Source organism: Balaenoptera ricei, chromosome 1, assembly GCF_028023285.1.
Source record: "Balaenoptera ricei isolate mBalRic1 chromosome 1, mBalRic1.hap2, whole genome shotgun sequence".
Classification (NCBI taxonomy): Eukaryota; Metazoa; Chordata; class Mammalia; order Artiodactyla; family Balaenopteridae; genus Balaenoptera; species Balaenoptera ricei.
In genome coordinates, this window is record NC_082639.1 from 33,030,702 (window position 1) to 33,058,176 (window position 27,475).

At 39.9% G+C, this 27,475-nt stretch overlaps 1 protein-coding gene across 12 annotated transcripts; it reads left to right on the forward strand.

The window, feature by feature from the left end:
* The first annotated feature begins 5,245 nt into the window (after positions 1–5,245).
* LOC132364046 (zinc finger protein 879-like) lies at positions 5,246–26,599 on the forward strand. Of its 12 annotated transcripts, none has more exons than XR_009502688.1 (7): positions 5,246–5,311; positions 6,334–6,386; positions 12,064–12,205; positions 15,795–16,008; positions 18,500–20,175; positions 21,926–22,039; positions 22,120–23,210. XR_009502688.1 is itself a non-coding variant. In XM_059919800.1 (5 exons), the coding sequence occupies exons 2-4, from the start codon at positions 6,372–6,374 to the stop codon at positions 18,820–18,822; spliced, it is 465 nt and encodes a 154-aa protein (XP_059775783.1). In that variant the 5' UTR covers positions 5,246–5,311; positions 6,334–6,371; the 3' UTR covers positions 18,823–20,175; positions 21,926–23,210. The 12 variants fall into 12 exon arrangements, 1 of the variants encoding a protein (XP_059775783.1); XR_009502692.1 differs by adding an exon at positions 5,935–6,117 and having other exon boundaries at positions 5,247–5,311; positions 12,082–12,205; positions 21,926–23,210; XR_009502685.1 differs by having other exon boundaries at positions 21,926–23,210.
* Positions 26,600–27,475: the final 876 nt, after the last annotated feature.

The window sequence follows — 27,475 nt, forward strand, 5'->3', positions numbered from 1 at the left end:
CTTTGGGAAGGGATTAGGTCATAAGGGCAGAGCCCTCATGACTGGGATTAATGCCTTTATAAAAGAGGCCCCACACACATACCACTGGAACACGCACCCACCCACATCCCTTCCTTCACATGCACACACAACAAATAGACTGCAGGAAATAAAAAGAAGGGAAGCTGTTACACAGCCAAAGAGGCTTAAAGGACAAAAGCAAATGCAATGTAAGGACTGTTTACATCCTGATTCAAATACACCAACTGTAGAAAGCCATCTTTGGATACAACCTGAGAAATCTGAATGTGGATGGAAAGTTAGATGATATTAAGGAATAACTATTCATTTGTGTAGGTATGATAATAGAATAGTAATTATGGCTTTAAAAAATAAGTACTTAGTGATGCAAACTATAGTAATTACAGGCAAAATGACATGATGATTTCTGGTCCTGATTTAAAATTCTCCAGGAAAATAACACACAGTTCCCCTTAAATACCTGTAATTATAACAAGATTGCCAAAATGTTGATAACTGTCAAAGCTGGTTGATGGGTACATGGAGTTCATTACACTATTCTTTTCTGTGAAGTTTGAAAATGTCTGCAATGAAAAATGTTTTCATTGTTCAGTTATTGATTGGAACTGAATTTAGGAGTTAACATGGGCACAGCTGCCATCTTTATAATATTGGTACTTTCCATTGTGAATATGGTATGTCAATGCATTTATTTATGTTTCCTTAAAAAAAAAAAGAGGCCCCACAGAGCTTCCTAGCCCCTTCCACCATGTAAGAAGGAGTCTGCCACCCTGAAGAGGGCCCTCACCCGACCATGCTGGCACCCTGATCTCAGATTTCCAGCCCCCAGAACTGTGAGAAATAAATTTCTCTTGTTTATAAGCTTCCCAGTCTGTGGTATTTTTTTTATAGCAGCCGGAATGGACTAAAACAGTCGCTGATTGACCACACAGAAAAGAGCTACCCACCAACATGGACCACCTACCCGGACTGTGAAATGAGGAAGAGATAGACTTCTATTTTCCTGAGCCAATGCATTGTAAGATCTATTTGTTACACCAGTTTAGTCTATTATAACTAATACACGGGTTGGCATTGAAGTAGTTTAAGGAGACTAATGACCAGGTTACTATTTTTTGAAGGATAACTTAGGCAAGCTGAGTGGCACATTGATTGCAGAAAGCAAGGGCATTGAGTAGAATACTGCAGTAGGCCACATAAGGAATGATGAAGCCTGAACCAAGACTGTGGTACTGGGAGATAGAAACTATTATATTTAAAAGATAATTTGGAGGAGGTAATGAACAGGTTTTTTTCATCAACGCATAAGTTATGACTGAAAGGTAAATAAACTGGTCAGGGTTTGGTGAATCAAACTACCCCTCAGTGGTGGAAATGTAAATCAACATAACTTTTTGGACCATTATTTGGTAATGTGCATTAAAAGTCTTAAAATGTCATACCATTTACTTATTTATTTATTTACTTAATAAATTTATTTATTTATTTATTATTTTTGGCTGCCTTGGGTCTTTGTTGCTGCATGTGGGCTTTCTCTAGTTGTGGCGAGCGGGGGCTACTCTTCGTTGTGGTGCACGGGCTTCTCATTGCGGTGGCTTCTCTTGTTGCGGAGCACGGGCTCTAGGTGTGCAGGCTTCAGTAGTTGTGGCATGCAGGCTCAGTAGTTGTGGCTCACGGGCTCTAGAGTGCAGGCTCAGTAGTCGTGGCGCACGGGCTTAGTTGCTCCTCGGCATGTGAGATCTTCCCGACCAGGGACCGAACCCGTGTCCCCTGCATTGGCAGGCAGATTCTTAACCACTGCGCCACCAGGGAAGTCCCTGTCATACCATTTAAATGAGCAATTCCATTTCTATGAATCTGTCCTAAGGAAATGATTAGAAATTTAGTAAATGACTTCAGTACAAAAATGTTTATCATTGTGTTATTTACACTTGCAAAGGTTAGTGTAGTACCAAACCAACCCCCCAATCTACTTAGTGGCTTGTAAGTACAAAGATTTGTTTCTCACCCATGATATCTGCCCAGGCTGGACAGGCTGGGGCCTCAGCTCCATGTTGCCCCACTCTGGAACCATCTTGAATGTATTTGTTATCTGCTGCTGCATAGCAAATTACTCCAGAACTTAGTGGCTTAAAACAACAATAATTTATTTTGTCGCAATTTCTGTGGGTCAGGCATCTGGGCATAGCTTCACTGGATCCTCTGGCATTTAAGACTGCAATCGGGAATTCCCTGGCGGTCCAGTGGTTAGGACTCTACACTTTCACCGCCGAGGGCTCGGGTTCAATCTCTGGTTGGAGAACTAAAATCCTGTAAGCCATGCTGCGTGGCCTAGATAAATAAATAAACTTCATTAAAAAAAAAAAAAAGACTGCAATCAGGTGTCTGCTGGGGCTACAGTCATCTCAAGCCTCAACAGGGGGAAGGACGTGCTTCCAAGTTCACTTATGTGATGATTGGCAGGCCTCAGAAAATCTATTTCCAAACTTAACTCATGTGGCTGCTGGCAGGCGTCAGGTCCTACCAGGCGGGATACATCAGCTCTTTACCACACAGCCCTCTCCAGGCACCACATGGACATCCCACAGCAAAGCAGCTGGCTGCTCTTAAAGTGATTAAGGGAGCAGCGGAGGGTAAAGAGGCCAAGTGTGATGGAAGCCAGAGTCTTTTTGTAACCTAATCTTGGAAGTGATATCCCATCACTTTTGTCATATTCTATTCATTAGAAGCAAGTCACCAGGTTCAGTGTACATTCAAGGAGAGGGGATTACGAGGGCTTGAATACCAGGAGAAGGGGATCATTGGGGGCCATTTTAGAGGCTGCTTGCCACAATGAACGTTACAATATCTGGGGCAGAGGGAAAAGAAACATGACAATTTGTGCATTGGCTCTTAAGAGATTCCTTTTGGAGGTGGCACAAATTACTTCTACTCATATTTTGCCGCCAAACAAGTTACATTGTCACCACTAACTTCCAAGGGATGGGAAACTGCAATCCTACCATGTACTGGAAAGAAGAGGGAACCCAGAATATTTGTGAATAGGGCTGACTACCACAGCTACAGGTTCAACAATGGGAGAATAGTTTAAATTTTTGATACGTCCATGTGCAGGATGTTATGTAACAGATGTTAAGTGGGATTTGTCCTTTAGCCTAGGATAGAAACTAGGATTTACAGGTGAGGCATTATGTACCCCAGATTGTAAAAAGAGGCACAAATAATTGGGGGTCAGACAACTTCTCTGCTTCCAGGACTTGTTAAAGGGTGACCAAACCGACTTTTCCATCCTCAACCATCTTCTCAGACCTGCCCCATAACCCCTACAACCTCATATAACCAGAAGATTGGTCGGAGGGTGGGGATGGGAGTCAGCAGAGTCATGAGTCAGCCGTGACGGAGACTGCCCTGGCATTTCTCTACAAAAATCAAGTGAGTGAGATAGGCTGGAACCTGGGACCCAGGACACTTTACTGGAGTGCTTGCACCTGGACAAACGTCTCCTTGAGCAACAAAATACAAAGAAACTGTAAGGGACTAAAAATAACTGCATGCATGCACAGTTGGGGCAAATTATGAACAGTAAGATACAAAAAGGCCAAAAACCAACTGCCACTTCTGAGGTGCCAGGAGCAAAAGCAGGGTACTGCGCATTATCCCTGCACTCAGCACCACCAAGGGGGTGGGCAGATCACCTCAGCCACCCCTCCAGCCGACCCACCCATCTGCCCCTAGCCTCACCCCATATAAGGTACCAGCTCACCCCCTTCCTCCGGTAGCGAGCAAGGGAATCTTCTACTTGTTTTCCCTCCCTCGTGCTGCAGCACGTGTCTCAATAAAGCCTTGACTGATTTTCTCATCTGGCCTCTTATCCATTTCTATTAATTAAAGAGCCCAAGGACCCGAGTTGGTACCATGAAGAGGGTTGCAAGAGATTCCCCCATGTAGATTGGGGCTGCTTGCAAGGAGTGAAGCCTGTACAGAAACAGCAGGGCAGAGGGGCCACCAAGAGGACACCATATTGAGTACATTAGCTGGGGGCAGGGGACGGATGCAGAGGATAGGAAGATGTCACACGGGGCCAGGCCTCCCCATCCGAGAACGGTGCGGGAGGGCGAGCCGCACTGAGGGGTACCTCGCCACCCTGCCTTAGAACACCTGCCTGCCCAGAGGTGCATATGAGGTGACATTCTGGAAAGGACCACTGGCCAAATGAGAGATGCCAGTCCCTTTCCCCTTCTCAGCCCCCAACCCCAAGAAGCTGAAACTGAGTGCCCCTAAAACCACGTTCCTCTGCTGAGTTTACGATTAATCTCTCTATCCAAAATGTTATTCCCTTTTTTGTCCAACACCTGTTCCCCTCATGATTGAGGAGTAGCAAAGAAAAGGGGGGATTGAAACTGAGCAGGACCCCGTGGGGCCCTCCCAAGCACGAAAGCTTTTCTGTGTCCCCCATTTTTTGTTTGTAGGAAAAAGGTTGCAGCCTCTTAGACCTTCCCTGAGTTCCAAAGGGCAGATTCAAACAGTGACTAATAAGGGGAGTGAGGGAATACAGAAACAATGCAGCTTGTATCTCTTAGTTCTACAGGAACTAAGGTCTCCACCCAGGTAGAGGATGGTAACTTTATGCTAAGCATAAGCACATAGACCCCAAACTGGTTGGAACCAGAAGGCTGATGGCTGAGATTCCTGGAACACCTCTCACCAACCAATCAGAGGAAGGTCACACACTCTGCAAACCACGCCCCCCCCAAATTTTGCGTATAAACACTCTTCCTCCAAGTCATCAGGGATTGCAGCTCTTTTGATCATGAGCCACCCTGTTGCCCTGTTCTCCTTGCTCAGCCCTGCAACAGACTTTTCTTGGCTCCAAACCCTGGTATCACTGGGCATTGATTGGGCACATGAACTTGGGTTTGACAACAAAGCCAGGCTCCCAAGCGTGAGGGGGAGAAGTCCCAGCGCGCAGACTCACCCAGCCTGCACACCCTCCCCTCCCCACTCAAAACTCCGTAGTAGGTCGCAAGCTTCTACATGGCACTGCCACTGTAGGATCCCAGGAACTGAAACTAAAAAGTGGCGTTTCTAGCCCTTGGCAAGGCTGAAGGAGAACCCTCCACACGCCACAGCCAGGGGCACAGGCGATGGTGACAGCGGCGCGGGGGACCGAGGCGGCGCGCCGCGGGGTCTTGTGGGAGACGCCGGGCTCTCTCCGCGCAGGCGCAGTACAGCCCCAGCGGGGTTGGTCCCGGGCCGGGAGACCAGAGACCCGAGACCCGGCTTGAGCCGGGTGAGTCTGGCGGCTCTTGGCAGCGGCAGGAGCTACTTCCGGCAAGACTGGGGTTCAGAGGGGCACTCTGGGTCAAAGGGAAGATGGATATCAGAGGGCCAGAGTAGGGGTGGGATTGAGGGACTTGAAGCCCCAAGTCTGGGGCCCCGGGAGCGATGGTCCCCGAAAGAGTGTGTCACCCGCGATTTGGCTGTGGAGGGTCAGAACTTACCAGATTCTCTAAAGCAGTCACAGTCACCGGCTCTGCTCACCGCAGACAGGAGCGTTCGTGGAACCTCCACCCCCCCTGGCTCCAGGATCCCCTTCTCCTTCAGACTCCAGCCTTGGCTCAGGACCCTGTGCCTCGCTGCTCCCGGCTGTGGCGCCCCCAGGTCGGGAATGCGATTGCAGCATATCGGCGGGGCGGGACAGCCACGTATCACCCCAGAGCAGTGTGTGCGGGCGCTTCCCCCCTCTGATGTCTCGGGTTTCTCCTTCAAGTGTTTGGCCGCCGGCTTTGCAGTCCCGGTGTCCAGAGGTCCCTAGCCGGAGTTCCTCCGTATGTATCCTGGGAGACGCTTAATGTAACTTTGAGCCCGGCTGGATTTCCGACTGTGGCACTCTTGCTGTTCTTGAGCCCACAGGAACAAGCCATGCTGGTAGGAAAGAAGACCGCATCTCCTCAGGCAGCTGGACCCCATCTTGAGAGGATACACCTGTGACCTGAGGCTTCCTGCCAAAACTACTAGCCGAGACCGGGGTCTGGAGGAGGAAGTGGTTCTGGAGCTGCTGGGGCTGTGGACGTTCCTCAGCAAGGCTTGGGGCAGGTGACACCTTCAGAGAACAGGGAGAGACCCTGGACTTAGAATAGACTGTTCCCCATCTCTTACCTGAGATGGTGAACAGTCTGTAGTGTGGAGAAGAGAAGGCAACGTAGGGCAGGCTGGTTGAGGGAATGGTTCGGGCGAGGCTGGACAGGTGTCCCAGCTGGCCACTCTGGGAGCTGCAAGGCAGGCTTGTCTCATGGCTCCTTTCTTTTCCAGCTTTGCCTCCTTAACTCCTTGACCTTGCTGAGGAAGAGATGACCAATTCCCAGGTGAGATGCAGGTTTCCTTTCTCGGTCCCGGTATATATACTCTTGAAGAAAAGAAGAAGGAAACACATTTATGGATGTGCTGGATATACTCAACATTGACTTTTCTTTTGATACTCACAACAGTTGTGAGAAGTGGACATTATTTCCATTTTACAGATGTAACAACTGGCTCAGTGAGGTTTAGAGACCTGTCAAGTTCACCAAGCTATTAAATGGTGGAGCCAGATTTGTCTTTAGGCCCATTGCCCATGCTGTACATGTTGTCAGTGGACAAGTCTTCTCATCCAGGGACTGAGCCTAAATTGTGCACATCTTGAGGGCTGGGCCTAGTCTGTGAAATGAAGGACTCCAAAAGGAATGCACTTTCTTGCCTGGTGCCCTCCTTTAGGTTAGGTCTCTTCTCTCCCTAGCGTGTTGCTCATTCATTTGTCTACTTCATCATGGCTGCTCTGTGCTCATTTATTTGTAAGAGCAAAACAAATTGACTTAGATACAATTCTTACTTCAAAGTGTGTGGTTTCTTTGGGGGAGATTAATATGTACATGTATAAAATAGTGATTACTACTCACATATACAATGAGTAATATGAAAAGAAGCCACTCTTAAGTGTCAGTTTGAAGACTGCACTCAGTGATAACAGTGCTAGAGGAGGGGAAAGAATCAGTGTGCACTGAGGTGATTGAGGAAGACTAAAGGAGGTGAGCTAGAGAAAATTTGAGTACTACAGGTTTCCCCCGCTATCTAAAAGTGGGGTGTTCCTATGAAACCTTTCCGAAGCCGAAATGGTGGAAAGAAGCAATTACTTTAGGACACATCTTGCTAATGGATGCACAAAATAAATCGAGATAAAGCACAGATGCTCACAGACACAGTTCAAAGCTATGGACGCTTGATGCTGAGTGAAGTTCCTGGGGAAGAAGTTGGGCAGTGCCACTCTAGCAGCCCTGGGTATGTGCTGCCTCTGTAATGACTCTTTGCAAAACAAATGCTGAATGTTTTTTTTGATTTTTGTTTTTCTTCATAAAAGTGAAAATGCTTTTCAGATTTCTTTCTGTTAGCGAAAACAGGTGCTAATGTAGGTCTTAATGTAGGTCTTTCATGAACGCAAAGTGGTAGATAGCAAGGATACCTGTATATGAACTTCCATACCTCTTTCAAGTCTTTACTGTTTTTTGTTGTTTATAATTGCCTTATGGCCTAGTTTATGATCAATTTTTACAGTGTTTCATGTGTGCTTGAGTAGAATGTATATTCTCTAAAGGTAAGTGGCTAGGTACCAACTTTTTTTTTTTAGACCATCTGCTGGCACAATTCATTCTCATTTTAGGGAGGTCAGTCTTTATTCCATTAAGACCTTCAATTTATTGGATGTGGACAACCCACATTAAGGAGGGCAATCTACTTTACTCAAAGTCCACCCATTTAAATGTTCATCTCATCTAAAAAACCCTCACAGGAACATCCAGAGTAATGTTTGACCAAATATCTAGGCAATGTGGCCCAGCCAAGTTGACATATAAAATTAACCTTCATATCACCCTCTAACCTACTATATAGTATACTTATGTATTATGTTTCTTCCCTGTCACATACTGATAGAATGTAAGCTAGTTCCACCAGGGCAGTGTTTATCTGTTTTATTCACTAATGTATCCCCAGAGTCAGGAACAATATCTGATGCATTGTAGGTACACAATAAATATCTATTGAATAAATCTTTATCATCCTTATCATCCTCCTTACCTTCATCCAATGTCAGATGGTTACTTTTGGAAAAAACAAAACTTAAACCCCCATCTATTACTCCTCATATCTAGTGCTCTTTCCATAACGGAACACTTATCTTCAGAAATATCTTGAAGCCGCAGGATTCTCCCAAATAAAGTGAGTGTATTTATTCATTGAACAGGGTTTGTGTTCTTTAAAATCCAAGGATGACCCTTGGGCTGGGCTATGGGTGTTCTTTCTCTTCTACCAGAGAGGGTCTGAGGGCTTTTCGTCAGCATGGTAAAGGAGCATCTCAACTTTCTTGTTACCAACAGAAATCTGGTGCTAAGCAGCCTAGGTCATAGATAATAATGCTAATTGGAAGTTACTTACAGCATTTTCCTCTAATTTTTAATACTTCTATACAATTTTTAAAGCTGTCTATAGTTGTCTGTAAGATCTGACTTGTTTAAAATTTTTGTATCTTTATTGATTTATTTTTGTTTGCTTGACCCATCGAGAATTGAGAAAAAAAGTGTGTGGAATCTCTTTGAGTAGTAGATATGTCAATTTCTCTCTGTAGTACTTACATTTTAAAAAATATATTACTTTGAGGATGTTTTATGAGGTACATACAAGTTGAGTTGTTATATCTTCATGGAGAATTAAAGTTTTTATCCCTATGTAGTGACCTTTTATATCACTAGTGATGCTTTGTGTCTAGAAATCTATTTTGTTCGATATTAGTATAGCTATTCCTGCTTTCTTTTGTTTATTATTTACCTGGTTTATCTTTTTCCATTATTTCAACCTTTTCAGGGCCTTATGCTTTAGGTATATCTCTCATTAACTGCTTATAGCTGAATTCTGTCTCCTCCCCCCCTCAATCTGATAATCAGCACCTTTTTAACTAGCAAGTTTAGTCTGTTTGCATTTAGTGTAGTTATTGATATATTTGATGTGTTTGTACTGTCTTGCACTTTAATTTTATTTGTCCATTTTTCCTGTATTTTCCCCTCCTTTCTTACCTTTTTTTTGTTTGTTTTTTAAGTGGAGAGGGTTTTTTTCTTTTTTCTTTTCCTCTTTACATGTTTGAAATTTATAACTTATATCCATTCGTTTGGTGGTTACCCTTGAAATTTTATCGTGCATACTTGCAAGCCTAGGTTTAAACAATATGTTAACCTCTTTCAGAATAATGCAAGGACTTAGGAACTCTTTACTACTGATCACATCCCCCATTGACTTAAAAGCTATTGTTTTCTGCATTTTATTTATTTTTTATTTTTTTGGACTTGCCGAGCAGCTTGCAGGATCTTAGTTCCACGACCAGGGATCGAACCTGTGCCCCCTGCAGTAGAAGTGCAGAGCCCTAACTACTGAACCGCCAGGGAAGTCCCTGTTTTTTGCATTTTAATTCTGTCCTCTTAATAAATTAGATATTATTAGAATTATTATTTTATACAGACAATGTTTGTTTGGATTTACATATATGTTTATCATTTATTTGCATGCCATTCTTTCTTCTGTCTCAGCCTTTCCTTCTGGGATCACTTTTCTTTTTCCTGAAATACATTCTTCCTAGAAGTTCCTTTTTAATGCATCTTTAGACATTCCATTTGTTATTTTTTTTCACAACTGCATGTTATTTTCAGATAATTTCTTTGCTTTATCATCTTATAATTGCATCTTTTATTTTTTCAAATAATTCATGTATTGTTGTTCTGGTTCTGTATCTGATAGTTTAAATATCTATAGTTGTTGGTAGTGTAAATCTGTTTTCTGCTCACTCTCCCCTTTGATGACTTTAATTGTGAGCTCATTGATTGATCTTTATATATATTAGTCCTATGGGAAATTTTTCTCCAGGGGAAATATGCTTCTGTTTCTGCCAGTAGCTTAGAGGATGGTACTAACATGGGATGGTCCCAGTTCCTCAGAGGTCCCAGGTCAGGCTAAGCTTCCCACCCTGCAGCTGGCATAAGGTTCCGTATACCACAGCAGCGCTGCTATTGGCATCTCTTCAGGGCAACTCGTCCTTTCCAGCTGCCTGCCACTCTGCCCTCAGCTCACTGGGTTGTTTTGTCTTACTTTTCCTTTTCAGTTGTGGGGAAAGGAGTAGTCCTTTTTCTTTATTTCCAGTTAGGTGAAATTCCTTATTTTTGTGACATGATATTATTGACCTGTAAATCTTATAAATATTTGTAGCGTCTGGTTTACTATTTTTCAACTTAACTAGTAATCCAAGAAATGTTATAATATAATGAAATGGTATTTTTGCCACCTATCAAATTGGCAGAGATGTGTTTTTTAAAAATACCTACTGGTAAAACCAGGACACTCAAATACTTTTAAACTAAATGTCATTTTGCTACAAACTTTTTGGAGGGCTTTGGAAATACGTGTCAGAAGTCTTTACCTAACAAACCTAACAAAAGTCTTTGAGCTAACAATTCTACTTTTAGGAATTTACCCTGAGAAAAAGAGTTGATAAGTGCATGTAATTTAAATACAGTGATATAACTTGCAGTATCATTATGGTAATGAAAAATGGTAAGTAACTTTAGGGTCCAATATAGGGAGATTTTGTTGTTGTTGTTTTGTTTTTAATATTTATTTATTTGGCTGTGTTGGATCTTAGTTGTGGCACACGGGATCTTTCGTTGCGATGCGTGGACTCTTTGCTGTGACACGCGGGCTCCTCTCTAGTTGTGGCATGCGGGTTTTCCCTTTAGTTGTGGCTCTATAGTTGAGGCCCACGAGCTCAGTAGTTGTGACACGTGGGCTTAGTTGCTTCCCTGACTAGGGATCGAACCCGCATCCCCTGCATTGGGAGGCAGATTCTTTACCACTGGACCACCAGGGAAGTCCTGGGAGATTGTTAAATAAATTATGATATAACCATGAGAAGAGCCACTATACAGCCATTAACAAGGTGTAGAAGAATATTTACTAATAGGGGAAAATGTTCATGATATTTTAATTGAAAAATGTTTTTAAAAGTTGTAAAGAATATCCCCAAGTTTTAAAACTTACATGTATATGCCAAAATGTAAATAGTAGTTATTTGGGGGCAATGTGATTATATATTTTGTATTTTTTTTTTTTTGTAGTTTTATCTTCCATAATAGCACTTTTGTTATCAGAAAAAAATAGCAAATGAAATGTGATTCTCATTGCAAGAGTGGGAGGGAGGGGTTTATTTGAAATGTGTGTTGTTTTATCATCAAGTTTTCTTTCCATAGATGAATGTTAATTATGTCAGTACATACCCTAGGAAAAAGTTATAATTTAAATGTCTAGCCTAGACATACAAGCCAGCACTTCGTCAAACTAGTGGGCTAGATTAGAGACTCAAAGTTGCCACTGCATTTTTTATATTATATAAAAAGAATATGCACTGTTTAGAAAAAATCCTCAGCCAAGTGAATAAATAGTACAGCCGTATTGCACAGACATTTTACAAACAAGGAATATGAAGAAGAACCAAAAAATGTATTTCTTTACATGAGATCAAATAGATCATAGGCTTAGAGGTTTCATTTATATTAGCAGCTAATTTATGTGTGCCTGTACTGCTTACTCACCGTGTGTAGGATCATTATAGATGTGAGACATTGCAACACTGCAAGTGATTTTTCAGCACAATCTGTAGTGATACAGCCTTAAATACACTTGATGTTGCTTCTTTAATAGCTGAAATAAAACCTAGGGTTGGGCATTGAAAACTGTGGTTTTAGGCATTTATAATGACATATTCCTACTATATTTAAGAATAAATTTTAGAAAATGACAGAATTTAATTGATGTGATCATTCATTATTCATATCTGGTTAAAATTGTAAAACAGACTCCTTTACAAATATTTTCAATCTCCCGATATTCAAGACCAAGTCAAAATATTATCATTGCATATTGATAATCTGTTATTCTCATTTGGGTTTATGTTTTGTCTGTTTATTTCACTAGACCAATGTCCTTTAAAAGTGTTTTTAGGGACTTCCCTGGTGGTCCAGTGATTAAGAATCCATGCTTCCAGTGCAGGGGGCGCGGGTTCAATCCCTGGCTGGAGAACTGAGATCCCACATGCTGCACGGTGCAGCCAAAAAAAGTAAAGTGTTTTTAAATTAGAATTTGATTTATTTTATTAAATGCTGTTTTGCCATCCTGTGAGATGGTCATATGGATTTTCCTTTTTTACTTGTTATGATTATATATGTTAATAGATTTTCTAATGCCAGCTGTTATCAGTCTAAATTCTTAGGGTCAAATAAACAAAACATTAGCAGTGTCCCTTTATTCAAGACCAACTTGAATATTTTCACCTTTACAGCCAGTTCCTAAAAGCTTCTCATAATTAAGAATTGAAAATTAGTACTGCAATGTGAACATGCCTAGTTACTGGGAATTTATTTTCATCAACTTTGTTTCTAAAGTTGCTGTATTTCTAGACTTAGAAATTCTCTGTTACTTCACTGCATTGCAGTGAATGCTCTCTATAGGAAATAAGTTTGTGATGATTGAGAAACAGAATTAAGACAGTGGATAGATATCCAGAACAGAAGTCTTAAGCGTGTCTTTGAGTCACATAATATATAGTCTTAGAAAATGAGTTACAATTATTGTAGTCTAAGCATTAATGATGTTGATGCTTGAATTTCAAGACTGACAGATCACTAGTAAACTATTTCAAAGCTTTATAAAAGACATTGAATTTCATTCTTAGAGCCTTCCCACAATACAACTTAATCTTTCTTCTTAGAACCATAATAAATACAAATAACCACACTAAAAGATCTATCACATCCCCATTCATATTAGACTTCTTTTTAAGTTGAGGTATAGTTGAATTACAATATTGTGTTAGTTTTAGGCATACGACATAGTGATTCAAAATTTTTATAGATTATATTCCATTTAAAGTTATAAAATATTGGGTATATTCTTGTGCTGTACAATATATCCTTGTAGCTTATTTATTTTATTCATAGTAGTTTGTGCCTCTTACTCCCCTACCCCTATTTTGCTCCTACTCCCTTCCCTCTCCCCACTGGTAACCACTAGTTGATTCTCTATATCTGTGAGTCTGTTTCTGTTTTGTTATATTCATTCATTTGCTTTTGTTTGTGTGGTTTTTTTTTTTTAGATTCCACATATAAGTGGTAATATACAGTACTTGTCTTTCTCTGTTTGACTTATTTCACTAAGCATAATACCCTCTAGGTCCATCCATGTTGTTGCAAATGGCAAAATTTCATTCTTTTTTATGGCCGAGTAGTATTCCATTGTGTGTGTGTGTGTGTGTGTGTGTGTGTGTGTGTGTGTGTGTGTGTAACATCTTCTTTAGCCATTCATCTGTTGATGGACACTTGGGTTGCTTCCGTATCTTGGCTATTGTAAATAGTGCTGCTATAAACATTGGGGAGCATGTATCTTTTCAAATTCGTGTTTTCCTTTTCTTTGGATGTATACCCAGGCGTGGGATTGCTGGATCATATGGTAGTTTTATTTTTAGTTTTTTGAGGAACCACTGTTTTCCACAGTGGCTGTACCCATATTAGACTTCTTTACAGTGCAGTGATTGGAAAGGAAAGCACTAGCTTTTAAGTAATCTCATAAAATCATTTTCAGTTCATAGGACACCTTCCTATCTATTCCCAAAACTGCCAATTCTTATCAAGGGCATTTTAATACCTAGCCATTCTGTTCAGGTATGGATGCAGCTATATTTACACTTGGTGGTTAGTCTTTAAGATAGTCTAAGAATCTACAAGCTTGCTTGAAAATAGAAATGATATCTTCCTAATTAAATGTTTAAAGGTGCTGGGCTTCCAAAAAGAATGATAGATCAAAGAATCCTTGGATTTGTTTAATAATAAAGGTATCAGTTAGCCTGGCTAATTAGCCAGCATCAAATGAACTTTATGTTGAAATATACCTTTGAAATGAAATGGAATAGAACTTGGCTTTGTAGATAAATAAGTATATAAAGAATATGGACATTTCCAAGTATGTATCTAAAACATATATAACACTGTGGGTCTGTATATAGTGGTGGAGAGTGAGGGAACGGGAGTAGTTAAGGCTGAAATGCAAGTTTTAGACAACTGGGTGAAAGGTGATAGTCTTCACTGAGATAAGGAACAGAGGAGATGGAGCCTCTGTGTTTCTGTGTGTGTTTGTGTGTGCAGAGGGGAGTTAGAAGACAGTTTGAAGCACCTGTGGGACATCCAATTAAAGAAGTCTAGAAGGTAGATAGATATCAAGGTCTGAGACAGATCCAGGTGAAAGATACAAATTTATGAGTTGTCACCATGTATATGGTCGTTAAAGTCATGGGCTTGGTTGAGATCATCCAGCTGATATGTGAGAAGAGAAGAAAATGAAGATAACCAGAGAAGAATCTTGAGGAACACAAATATTAATATTTAAGGAATGGGCACAAAAAGAGGAGCCAGAGTAGAGATTATGTTGCAGGAAGGCAGGATGGTATAGACCAATTAGGAGGCAGAGGTGAGATCATGGCGGCTCAGAATAAAGTGGGGGCAGTGGAGGTAAAAGAGATATTTTAAAAGATTTAGTGATGGATCATGTGAGGGATGGGAGAGAGGAAGTCAAGGATGACTCCTTTTTTTCTGACCTAAACATCTGGGTGGTTGGAGGTGGCGTTTCCGGAGTTAGAGAGCATTGGGAGAGAAGCAGTTTTGGAAAGGAAGATAAAGTCAGAACTGAGCATGTTGATTTAGATGTCTTTGAGACATCCAAATAGTTATTTCTTTCACTTGGTAGAAATTTATTGATTACCTACTGTAGATCAGGCACTATGCTTCACACTGGATGTTCACCAAAGAGATATTTGGGTCTGGAACTCTAGGTATAGCTTGAGGTCTTGGCTGCCAAAGTACATTAGAGAGTTGTCAGCATTCAGCTGGCGTTTGAAGCTATCAGAATAGATGAGATCACATAGGGAGAGTGAGAAGAAGGCCTAGGATCCAAGCCAGGAAACCCGCACATTGACCAGTAGAGAAGGAGATTGAGAAAGATTGACCAGAGACTTAGGAGAGTTAGGATACTATGATATCCAGACTCTCGGAGGAGTTTTGAGGAAGACCATGTGGTCAACAGGGCCAAATAATGCCAAGGAGTCAAGCATAAAAAGGATTGAAAACTTTCCATTGCGTTTATCAGCAAGGAAGTCATTAGTTATCTTATGAGGATGAATTTCTAGAATTGGAAATGCTGGATCAAAAGATATGTTTGATAAATACTGCTAAATTGTTCTCCAAAGAAGTTTATACCAATTTATACTCCTTCCAACAGTATATGGGGGTATGTGTGTTCTCATACTGTCACTGGTACTGGGTATTATAAGTCTTAATCTTTGCCCCAAGGATAGGGGAAAATAATACCTCGTTCTCTGAATATCCATTTCTTTGATAATTTGTGAGGCAGCATGTCTTTTCATGGGTTTATTGGTAATTTTTTTTTCTTCTTGAAATCACTCATTCAGATTATTTATCATTTGTCCATTTTTAACGGGAGCATTTTAATTGATTTTTAAGAGCTCCTCATATTATTAGGGTTGGTGAGCCTCTGCAAAAGATATACATATCTTTAAAATTTTTTTATTGTTCTTTAAATTATTCTTACGGCTTAGGACAAAATTCTGAAGTCCCCTTTATACTGTCTACCTTTCTCAGTGTTGCCAAGTTTATACCCTTTGTACCACGGAAGCTGGTGTAGATGTTTGCTCACTGAAGAGGAATTACTGTTCATTGGTGTCTTAGGAACCTGTTACGTTCAAGGATGTGGCCGTGGACTTCACCGAGGAGGAGTGGGGGCAGCTGGACCCTGCACAAAGGGCCCTGTACAAAGAGGTGATGCTGGAGATCTATGGCAACCTGGTCTTAGTGGGTGAGGCCAACTGCTCTTTGGAGAATTTTTGTTCCCTTGGTTGTTGAAAGCTGTGAGCTCTTAAAGTGTTTAACTAGGTGAGGGCTTGAGATTCAAATATCAGAGTGTTCAAATCACTATTGAAGAAAGAAAAATGTTGCTACTAAGTAAAAACTTGAGTTCCCCCTCCACCATTTATATTTCTTTTTTTTTTTTGACGTAAAATTCACATAACATAAAATTAACCATTTGGAAGTGTACAATTCAGTGGCATTTAGTACATCACAATGTTGTGTAGCTACCTCCTCTATCAAGTTCCAGAACATTTTCATCACCCTAAAAGAAAACCCCATACCCATTAAGCAGTCACTCCCCATGACCCCCTCCCTGTAATTACTTCTTTAATTAGAAAGGTATTAAAACAAAGTATACTGCATATAAAGTAAAAAGTATCTTTCAGACTATTTTCTATTTATATTACATATAAGCAGACAGAAAATACATAAGCTCACAGATACATATTTGCTTTGTTTCTATTTGTGTATTTATCTGTTTATGTTATAAAAATTAGTTCTGCAACTTTCCTTTTAGTTAGTAACATATGTTAGATATCTTTACATGTCAAAATATTTAGACCTATCTCAATCTTTTAACTGGCTATATCATATTCCATTGTATGATGTATTGATATACTGAAATTAATTTTCTTTTAATTAATTTATTTAGTTTTGGCTGAGTTGGGTCTTTGTTGCTGCACATGGGCTTTCTCTAGTGAGCAGGGGCTTTGTTGCAGTGCACGGGCTTCTCATTGCGGTGGCTTCTTGTTGCAGAGCACAGGCTCTAGGCACGTGGGCTTCAGTAGTCGTGGCACGCGGGCTCTAGAGCGCAGGCTCAGTAGTTGTGGCGCACGGGCTTAGTTGCTCCTTGGCATGTGGGATCTTCCCGGACCAGGGCTTGAACCTGTGTCCCCTGCGTTGGCAGGCAGATTCTTAACCACTATGCCACCAGGGAAGTCCCTTGCATAGTAGTTTGACTGAGTAGAGACCTTTAGATTCAAAATCATTTTCCCTGAGAATGTTCTAGCCATTGTATCTTTGTTTTTAAGCCTCAGATATTGCTGATTCTGATCTGATTCATTCGTTTAGTAATTTTCTCTGTTTTATTTTATCTTATTTTTGTTTGTTTAGCCTGTTTTTCTCATCCCTCCCTTCTTTGGATTTTAGGAGCTTTACCAGGATGTGCCTAGCTAGGCATTCCTCCCCACCCCTTCCTCCCACCCCCCCCCGCAAGTAATTATATTTGCCTGTCATTGAGCCCGTTCATCTCTGAAGCCTTCAGCTCATGGGAGTTTTCCCTTGATATTTCATGAGGTTTTGTTGAGGGAAAAAGAGGAAAAGCTTTAATTTATTCATTTCTACTTTTTATATTTCATGTCTTCCCTTTTCACGAGTTTTTATTTTGACAAATTTTGGACATCTTTGTCCCCCCCTTTTTTTCCTTCCTTTTGTCCTTGTAGGGGAATCATTGGTTTAGGTTTAGCTTGCTTGATGATAGTCTTTTTTCCCTCAAGACTCTGAAAATATTGTACTACTCTCTTTGGTCAGTCTTAGTCTCTTTTCAAGGGAGTAACTTGTTTTGCTTTTTTAATGTTTTATATGCTTATGTTTTCTTGATCCTTGAAATTCATAAATTTCATCCTGGTGGTGTATATGTTAGTTTGTCTTTTTTTTTTTTTTTAGCTCTCCTAAGTGGTCCTGGGAAAATAGTTTCAATTTAAGAGAATCAAGTTCTCTTTCAAGCTAAGTACATTCTCATTATTTACTATTATTATTATTTCATATTCTTTCTTCTCTCCTTCTGAATCTCTTATACATATAATATATAAAAGCTTCGAGATCATAATTCCATTTTTAAAATCCTTTCCTCTGAGTCCTAGTAGAACTCTTCAAGTTGATCATTTTTCTTTTTAAAGAACTTGTATTTATTTATTTTTAAAAATTTTATTTATTTTTGGCTGCATTGGATCTTTGTTGCTGCACACAGGCTTTCTCTAGTTGTGGCGAGCGGGGGCTACTCTTCGTTGCAGTGTGGGCTTCTCATTGCAGTGGCTTCTCTTGTTGCAGACCACGGACTCTAGGCTCGCGGGCTTCAGTAGTTGCAGCACGCAGACTCAGTAGTTGCAGTGCGCGGGCTCAGTAGTCGTGGCTTGCGGGCTCTAGAGTGCAGGCTCAGTAGTTGTGGCGCACGGGCTTAGTTGCTCCATGGCATGTGAGATCTTCCCAGACTAGGGCTCGAACCCGTGTCCCCTGCATTGGCAGGTGGATTCTTAACCACTGTGCCACCAGGAAGTCTCCTCTTCAAGTTGATCTTTTAATCCACTAACATATTTCTCATTCTCCAGTCTGATACTCTATTGCTTACAACCTCCATTGAGGTCTTTTAACTTGACAGTCATCTTTTTTCGTCGTTGTAAACATTTTCGCATTCTTAAAGCATTCCCTTTCCCACACAGGAAAGAAACTTTATGACTGTGCCGAGTCTGGCAAGAGCTTCAGTCAGAGCACAGACCTTCACATCCACCAGAGAGTCCGCACGAGAGAGAAACCTTCCATGTGCGACACATGCGGCAAAGGCTTTTGTTATAACACGAATCTTCGCGTGCATCAGAGGGTCCACACAGGAGAGAAACCTTGTAAGTGTGAGGAGTGTGGCAAGGGCTTCCATCAGAGCCCCAACCTTTGCATCCACTGGAGAGTCCACACTGGAGCAAAACCGTACAAATGTGAGAAGTGTTGTGAGAGCTTCAGACAGAACGTAGACCTCCAAGAGCATTAGAGGGTCCACACAAGAGAAACCGTTTCAATGTGAAATCCTTAAAGCACAAGCTTCTGTGCTCATCAGAAAGTCCACACAGGAGAGAAACCTGTAGGTGTGAGGAGTGTGGGAAGGATTTCGATCACAGTGAATCTTCACGTTCTCCAGAAAATGAAACTGCAAATGTGATGGGTGTGTGATAAGGGTTTCTTCAGTTAGAGCTTAGATCTTCGAGTTTATCTAAGAATTAATACAGGAGAAAACCCATTTATATGTGCTAAGTGTAGTAAGGGCTTTGGAAAGAGCGCTAACCTTGAGTTCCATAAGTCCCCACAGGAGAGCAATGTTACAAATGTGCAAGTGTGGTAAAGGGTTTCTTTGGAACACAGAGCTTCTCTGCAGAGCGTCTACGCAGGGGAGAAACCATTGATTTCAGTGTCTGTGGTTGGGGCTTCCGTTACAGCACAAACCTTCATGCACATCAGAGTCCATGCGGGGTAGAGACCCCGTGCGCGTGAGAAGCAAGTCAGGCCTTCACATCCATCTGACTCCACGTGAGAGAAAACCCTGCAGGTGTAGGTGTGTGCATATCTCCCCCTTCCCCAGAGAGCCTGTTTCTACCACGATTCTGGCAGCTCCAAGAGAGGGCAGCTGCGTGTGCTTTGCTCGCCATTGTGTCCCCAGCTCCTGGCACAGTGCCTGGCAGGAGTAGCCACCTAGTAAATATTTGTTGAATGAGAATCCATGTGGGAGAGAACCCCTATTTGTGTGATAGTGGGGTAAGGACTTCAAGGTCAACATGTTGAAGCCTTTTTAGAAAGTGTGTTCACAGTCAGATCATGGGTTTTGTCATGAGTTAATCCCTGCAGGAGAGAAATCCTGTGAACCTGATGATTATACTAATGGACTTAGAGATAAATGATCAAATTATTAAATCGGTGCAGTAAATTTAAAAATACATGTCTTCAGAATCCACACCCCCAAAACTGTATCAGCTGTAAAAATACTTTAGTCAAAACTCATACATTAAAATGTGTATCTATTCAGGAAAAAAAAAATCCTGTGTGTACCCTAATGAAGTTATGTGTCAGGCTCTGGACTGACCACCTCCGCATAAGGTGGACTCCGCCAGAATCTGGTAGCAGTAGCTCTTCTTTTGTTTTATATTTCATCTCAAAGAGGTTTATGTTAGACATAACCAATGAGTTATCCAGGGCCAAGGATTAACAAGGTCTTCCTTTTGGGAGAGATGCCCCTTACCTGGCAAAGTGCCCTTCTAGGCTGGAAGTCTCCTGGCCCTGATTGAGTGTCTCCCTGCCCATCATGTCATCAGGCTGCTGGGAGCTTCGCACCATGGATTATAGAAATCCCCAGGTGAGGCATCTTCAGGGTAAGTGTCTATAGAAGAGATAGCTAAAAAAAGGGGGTCTGAGTCAGGGTTTACAGAAGGGAGTTAGAGGAGAGGAAAGCAAGTCTGAAAGGGTAGGGAATGGTTAGAGGGAAAAGGAAAAAACAGTGCCTGGGAGGTAGTTGGGGGGTTGATGGGGGTGGGAAGCCCCAAGGCTTCTCCAAAGTCTCTAGCAAGTGTCTCGACCTCCAGTACAGGGCTCTCCTTGAAGATCTATGTTGACCAGAGTGTGGTCTGTAGTGGGTAGAGATGGACCCCAGTGGCATCAGGGCCAATTGGGACCAGAGGTGGAAGAGCTGCTGTGAGGGGCCTTGGAGGGCAACTCTATGCCCCATCATTTCCCCACGTGGCCCAAGTCAGGCGGGACCATTATTCCTCCAATAGAAGGAAGGATCATATATGCAGGCAATAATAAGCTTGACCTCCTTCAGGAGGCATAAATTAACTAGAGAACAGCCTGGGGGTCTGGCAATGAAAAGGGAAGACCTGGACCAGTAGAGGTTATGAAAAGGTCAGTGACCCAGTGTCATCTCTAAATCTGGGTAGGGAACAGAGAAAGTTGGTCAACATTTCCACTGAGTCCTTCACCTAAGAGCAATGTGTTTTTTACTTAATTTCTTTGTGCTTCAATTTCTCCATCTGTAAAAGAGAGATGATAGTATTATTTACTTCATGGGATTGTTATTAGGATCAAATGAATTAATATTTGTAGAATGATTAAAATAGTGCCAGGCACATACTAAGCCTTATAAAAGTATTTCTTATGTAAATAAAATAAATGAATCCTTCAGTAGTTTTTCAGCAAGTATGTCTGAGAGTAGTAAATTCTTTATTTCTCCCTTGTGAATTATAGCATAGCTGGGTATAGAATTCTAAATTGGCATTTAATTTTTCTCAATAATTCCTTAACCTCTAGTGCTGCTATTAAAAGTCTGTTATTAGTCTAATTATTGTTTCTTTTGAGACAGCCTGACTTTTCTCTCTGGTTAGTTTTAAAATTAGGATTTGCAAAATCCTGAAAAGCAGAAGCGTGTTCTGCCATTTTACTAAATGTATATAGGAGTGGGTTTACTTATATTTTCCCTAATCAAGACAGTAGCATGTAAAATAGCTTTTACATGCTATTTTCTCTTTTGTTAATTTTTCATTCTTTATTATATCCTTCTACTTCTATTGGGTGTATCTTTTTTTTTTTCCTAGCGTCTTCAGTTACATGGTTAGAGTTTATTTATTTTTAGCCTTTCTTGTTTTCTAATAAATGCATTTCAGTGTATTTATTAGAAATTAAGTTTCCCTTGAATACTTTGGCAGCATCCCTCGCAGGATGCAATTTGGCAGTATGTATCAAAAGCCTTTAAAATGTTTATGCAAATTGACTGAGAAATTTTACATCTAAGAATCTGTGTTAAGGGAATAATCAAATAAATTATGTGTAAAAGGTATACATTACCATGTGTTATTTCTACATTTTTTAAAAGAAGGAAAGGATTACTTTACAATCCAGAGGATGTCATAATGTATCATAGTATATCTCTAAGATGCACTATTCTCCAACAAGAAAAGTGATGTTTTTGAATCATTTTTAATGACTTAGGAAAATTTGCATAATATAGCAGATATAAAGACACATACATAGAGGAAAAAACTGGAAAGAAATATACTAATATATTAATAGTGTCAATGGATGATTTTTATTTTCTATTTTATGTTTTTCAGGATTTTGCAAGCAGTCTCTAATGCTTCCCAGTCCCTACTGACAACAGTATTAACTCTTCTAATTACAAAATGATACATGCCTATTGTAAAATATGAAAACATTATGAAACAAAAGTAAGTGTAACTGGTTTAATCATGGAGTGTCAACTCAGTGGGGTATATAAGATCATGAAATGGTTCTTTTTTCCCCCCAGGCTCTGCCTTCATCCATGTTCTGTTGAATCCTCATGAATGAATGAATGAATGAATGAGTGAGTACTGAGTGGGAAAGAGACATTGAGGGAGGGCTTTAGGAAAGAGGAAGGCTTTCCCTCACCAATTCCCTGAAGAAGAATACAAACTGGATAAAAGATTACAACTGGTGAAAATATTTCCAATCCATATCACAGACAAAGAGATGCATCTGCCTATTTATCAAGCGCTCTTAGAAATCAAGAAGAAAAAGCACAGGGACTTCCCTGGTGGTGCAGTGGTTAAGAATCCGCCTGCCAATGCAGGGGACACGGGTTTGAGCCCTGGTCCAGGAAGATCCCACATGCTGCAGAGCAACTAAACCCGTGCGCCACAACTACTGATCCTGCACTCTAGAGCCTGCGGGCCACAACTACTAAAGCCCATGTACCTAGAGCCCGTGCTCCACCACAAGAGAAGCCACTGCAATGAGAAGCCCGCGAACCTTAACGAAGAGTAGTCCCCACTCGCCACAACTAGAGAAAGCCCCCACACAGCAACAAAGACCCAATGCAGCCAAAATTTAATTAATTAATTAAGAAGAAAAAGCACACAAAAAAAATGTGAAGAGACTGTTCAGACATAATACAAATGGCCCTTAAATGTATGGAAGGATGACAGACTTTTCTCATAATATGAGAAATGCACATCAAAACCATGCTGAGATACCATTTCTCACCTATGGGATTAGCAAAAAATTGAAAACTAAAAAAAAAAACAACTGTTGTTAATGAGGCATACAGAAGTAGGCATTTTCATACATTGCCGTTGGGCTTGCAAAATGGAACAACTCCTACGGAGAAGAATTTGACAATATCTACCAACACTGTAGATACATTTGCCTTTTGATCCAGATATTCTATTTCTGAGACTCTATCCCACAGATACACTTGTACATATGTTTCGCAAATATTTGGCATTGTTTCCAATAGTAAAAAATAGAAAACAACACAAATGTCCACCAACAGAGAACTGGTTTAATAAACTATATCCACACAGTGGAATGGTATGCAGCTGTAATAAAAAGTAAGGAAAATTTCCTTGTTGAAATGGAAATACCTCCAAGATATATTATTAAATGAAAAATGCAAGGTGAAGAACAATGTGTATGTGTGTATATATATTTTTTATAGAAATATATATATATATAATGAATTTTATGTAAGAAGGAGAATGAGAATATATATCCATATTTGCTTATATTTGCATAATGTCACACTGGAAAGATAAACAAGGGACTAATAAAATAATTGTCTGGGGGGACAGGAGTGAGAGTGAGGATTTCCTGTACTTTTTTTCTTTTCGTATTCTTAATGTAGTTTTTTAAAATTAATTAATTAATTTATTTATTTATTTTTGGCTGCATTGGGTCTTCGTTGCTGCATGTGGGCTTTCTCTAGTTGCGACGAGCGGAGGTTACTCTCCATTGCGGTGCGCAGGCTTCTTATTGTAGTGGCTTCTCTTGTTGCAGAGCACGGGCTCTAGGTGCACAGGCTTCAGTAGTTGTGGCACGCGGGCTCAGTAGTTGTGGCACGCGGGCTCAGTAGTTGTGGCACATGTGCTTAGTTGTTCCGCAGCATGTGGGATCTTCCCAGACCAGGGCTTGAACCCATGTTCCCTGCATTGACAGGTGGATTCTTAACCACTGCGCAACCAGGGAAGCCCCTTAATGTAGTTTTGATTTGAACATTCTACCTATTTTTAAAATAATGCTGAATGAGATCCAATGTCATTTTGGCATTTATTGATATTATAATATTGGTTTCTCTTTATTATTTTATGATTAATTATCTTAATAAAATGTTTTATATGTAATTTTTGCATCTATAGATTTGTCTGATTTCCTCTTTTTTTTTTTTTTTCTTTGGCCTATTTTAATCAGGATTTGTTACTATGGCTCTGGAGCCTCCAAAGTGGGTAATTCACTAAATAACCTAGAAAAAGAAGAGCAAAATACACTCAAAGCAAGCAGAAGGGGATAATAAAGATAAGAGCAGAAATTAATAAAATCGAAAACAGAAAAATAGAGAAAATCAATGGAACCAAAAGCTGATTCTTAAAAAAAAAAAAAAATCAGTAAAGTTGATAAATATCTAGCCAGTCTGACCAAGATAAAAAGAGGGAAGACACAAAGTCCTGACATAAAGAATGAAGGAGGGGACATCACTAGTCTCCCTACAAATGTTAAAAGTATAATAAGGAAATACCATGAACAACTCTGTGCACATATATGCAGCAACTTAAATGAAATGGACCAATTTCTTGAAAGACACAAATTACCAGAACTCATTCAAGGAGAAATAAAGTGGATAGTCCTATACCTATTAAAGAAATCTAATTCATGGCTTCCAAAAAAGAAAACTCTAGGTCCAGATGATTTTCACTGGTGAATTCTACTAAACATTTAAGGAAGAAACAACAATTTTTCACAATCTCTTCCAGAAGATAAAGAGGTAATACTTCCTAGCTCATTTTAATAAAGCCAGCAGTAACCTCATATCGAAATGAGACAAAGATCCAAGAAAACTACAAACCAGTATCTCTGCCCTCCATACATAGAAGCAAAAATTCATCAACAAAATATTAGCAAGTGAAATTCAGCAATATATAAAAAAGATAACCAAATGGTGTTCATTCCAGGAATACAAGACTGATTTCAACACTTGAAAATCAATGTAATTCTCCACATTAACAGATTTAAGAAAAACTACATGATCATATAAATAGGTCCAGAAAAAGCACTTTAAAAAATTAACATTCATTCATAATTAAAATTCAGCAAACTAGGAATAGAAGGGAACTTCTTCAGTCTGGTAAAGGTCATCTGCAATAAAACTACAGCTAACATCATACTTAATGGTGAAAAATGGAATGCTTTCCTCCTAAGACTGGAAATTAATGCAGGAATGTCTGCTGTCATTACTCCTATTGAATATTGCTGTGGAAGTCTAAGCAAATGTAGTAAGTCTGGAGAAAACTAAAGGCATTCTAGTTGAAAAGGAAGAAGTAAAACTATTCACAGATGATATGATTGTCTATGTAAAATATCCCAAAGAATCTATTAAAAAGCTCTTAGAACTAAAAAGTTTAGCAAGGTTGCAGGATACAAGATCAATATACAAAAATCCGTTGTATTTCTATATATTAGCAATGAACAACTGGAAACACAAATTTAAAAAACAGTACCATTTGTATTGGTTCCAAAGGAGAAAGAAATGCTTAAGTATAAATATAACAAATTATGTGAGGTTTTATGTGCTAAGGAAAGAGGTGAAAAAAGAACTAAAGTGAAGAGACATGTCATGCATATGGATTAGAAGACTCAATATAGTTAAGATGGCAGTTCTGCCCAAATTGACCTATAGATTTAATGCAATCCCAAACAAAAATTTATATAGAAAGGTAAAGGAACTAGACTAGCCAAGACAATTTTGAAAAAGAAGAACAAAGTCTGGAGGACTCATACCTGATTTTAAGACATACTATAAATCTACAGCAGTCAAGGCAGTGTAATCTGGGCAAAAGGATAACATAGAATAATGAGACAGAATAGAAATCCCAGAAATAGACTCACAAATATGATGAAGTGATTTTTGACCAAGGTGCAATAGCAATTCAGTAGAGAAAGGAAAGTCTTCAATGAATGGTGCTAGAACTGGACGTCTATATGCAAAAATATGAACCTTGATCTACAATTTACACTGTAAAAAATTAACTCAAAATGGATCATAGCTAGACCACAGTGAGATACCACTTCACATTTGCTAGCATGTCACTAATCAAAAAGACAGTAACAAGCAGTGATGGTTGGAACTGTCATATATTACTGGTGGAATTGTAAAATGGTGCAACCACTTCGGAAAACAATTTGGCAATTCCCCAAAAAGTTAAACATAGAGTTGCCAAAAGACCCAGCAGTTCTATTCCTACACCCAAGAGAAACGAAAACATTTGTCCACACAAAAATGTGTGCACAAATGTTCATAGCAGCAGTGTTCATAATAACTAAAAAGCTGAAACTGTTAAATGTCCATCAACTGGTGAATGGGTAAATAAAATATAGTATATTCATACAGTGGACTATTATTCAGCTATAATAAGAAATGAAGTACTGATGCATGTTACAACATGAATGGACCTTGAAAATATGCTAAGTGAAAGAAGTCACAAAATATCACATATTGTATGATTCAAGTTATATAAAATGCTTAAAATAAGCGAGATTGAAGAGATGGAACATAGATTAATGGTTGCTAGGGGCTAAAGGTAGAAAGTGGAAAAGGGGATTTATTGCTAATGGGTGTGGGTTTTGTTTTGGGGGGGGGGTGGATAAAAATGTCCTAAAATTAGGTGTGGTGATGGTTGCACAACTCTGAATATGCTAAAAAATATTTAATTTACACATTAAATGGGTGAATTGTATGGTATGTGAATTATACCTTAATAAAGCTGTTTTTCAAAAAAATGGATCAGAGATCTAAATGTAAAACATAAGATTGTAAAACTCTTAGAAGAAAACATAAGAGAAAATGTTCATGACTTCTAGTTAAGCAGAGTTCTTTGATAAGATAGCAAAAGCACAATCCATGAAAGAAAAAAATTGATTTCATCGAAATTTAAAACTTTTGCTCTGTGAAGGACACTGTTAAGGGAATAAAAAGACAAACCACAGACTAGGAGAAAACACTTGTATGACAAAGGAATATGCCAGAATATATCTTTTAAAAATCTCTCAAAATTCAACAATAAGAAAGCAAACAACCCGATTTAAAAAAAAATATATGAATGGATAGTCTACCAGAGAAGGTACACAGATGGTAAATAAGCACCTGAAAAGATGCTCGACATTATTAGTCATTAGGGAAATGCAAATTAAAACCACACAGAGAGGGACTTCCCTGGTGGTCCAGTGGTTAAGAATCCGCCTTCCAGTGCAGGGGACACGGTTCAATCCCTGGTTGGGGAACTAAGATCCCACATGCCACGGGGCAGCTAAGCCCGTGTGCCACAACTACTGAGCCTGCAAGCTCTGGAGCCCAAGCAGCACAACTAGAGAGAAGCCCACACACTGCAACGAAAGAGCCCGTGTGCTGCAACTAAGACCTGACACAGCCAAAAATAAATAAATAAATAATAAATAAATAAAACCCCCAATGAGATATCACTACACGCTGTATTATTTATCTATTGCTCTGTAACAAATTACCCCAAAACTTAGTGGCTTAAGACAACATACATTTATTATCTCAGTTTCTGTGGGTCAGGGGTCCAGGCAGAGCTTCACTGGGTCATCTGTTTCAGTCTCTCACAAGGCTTCAG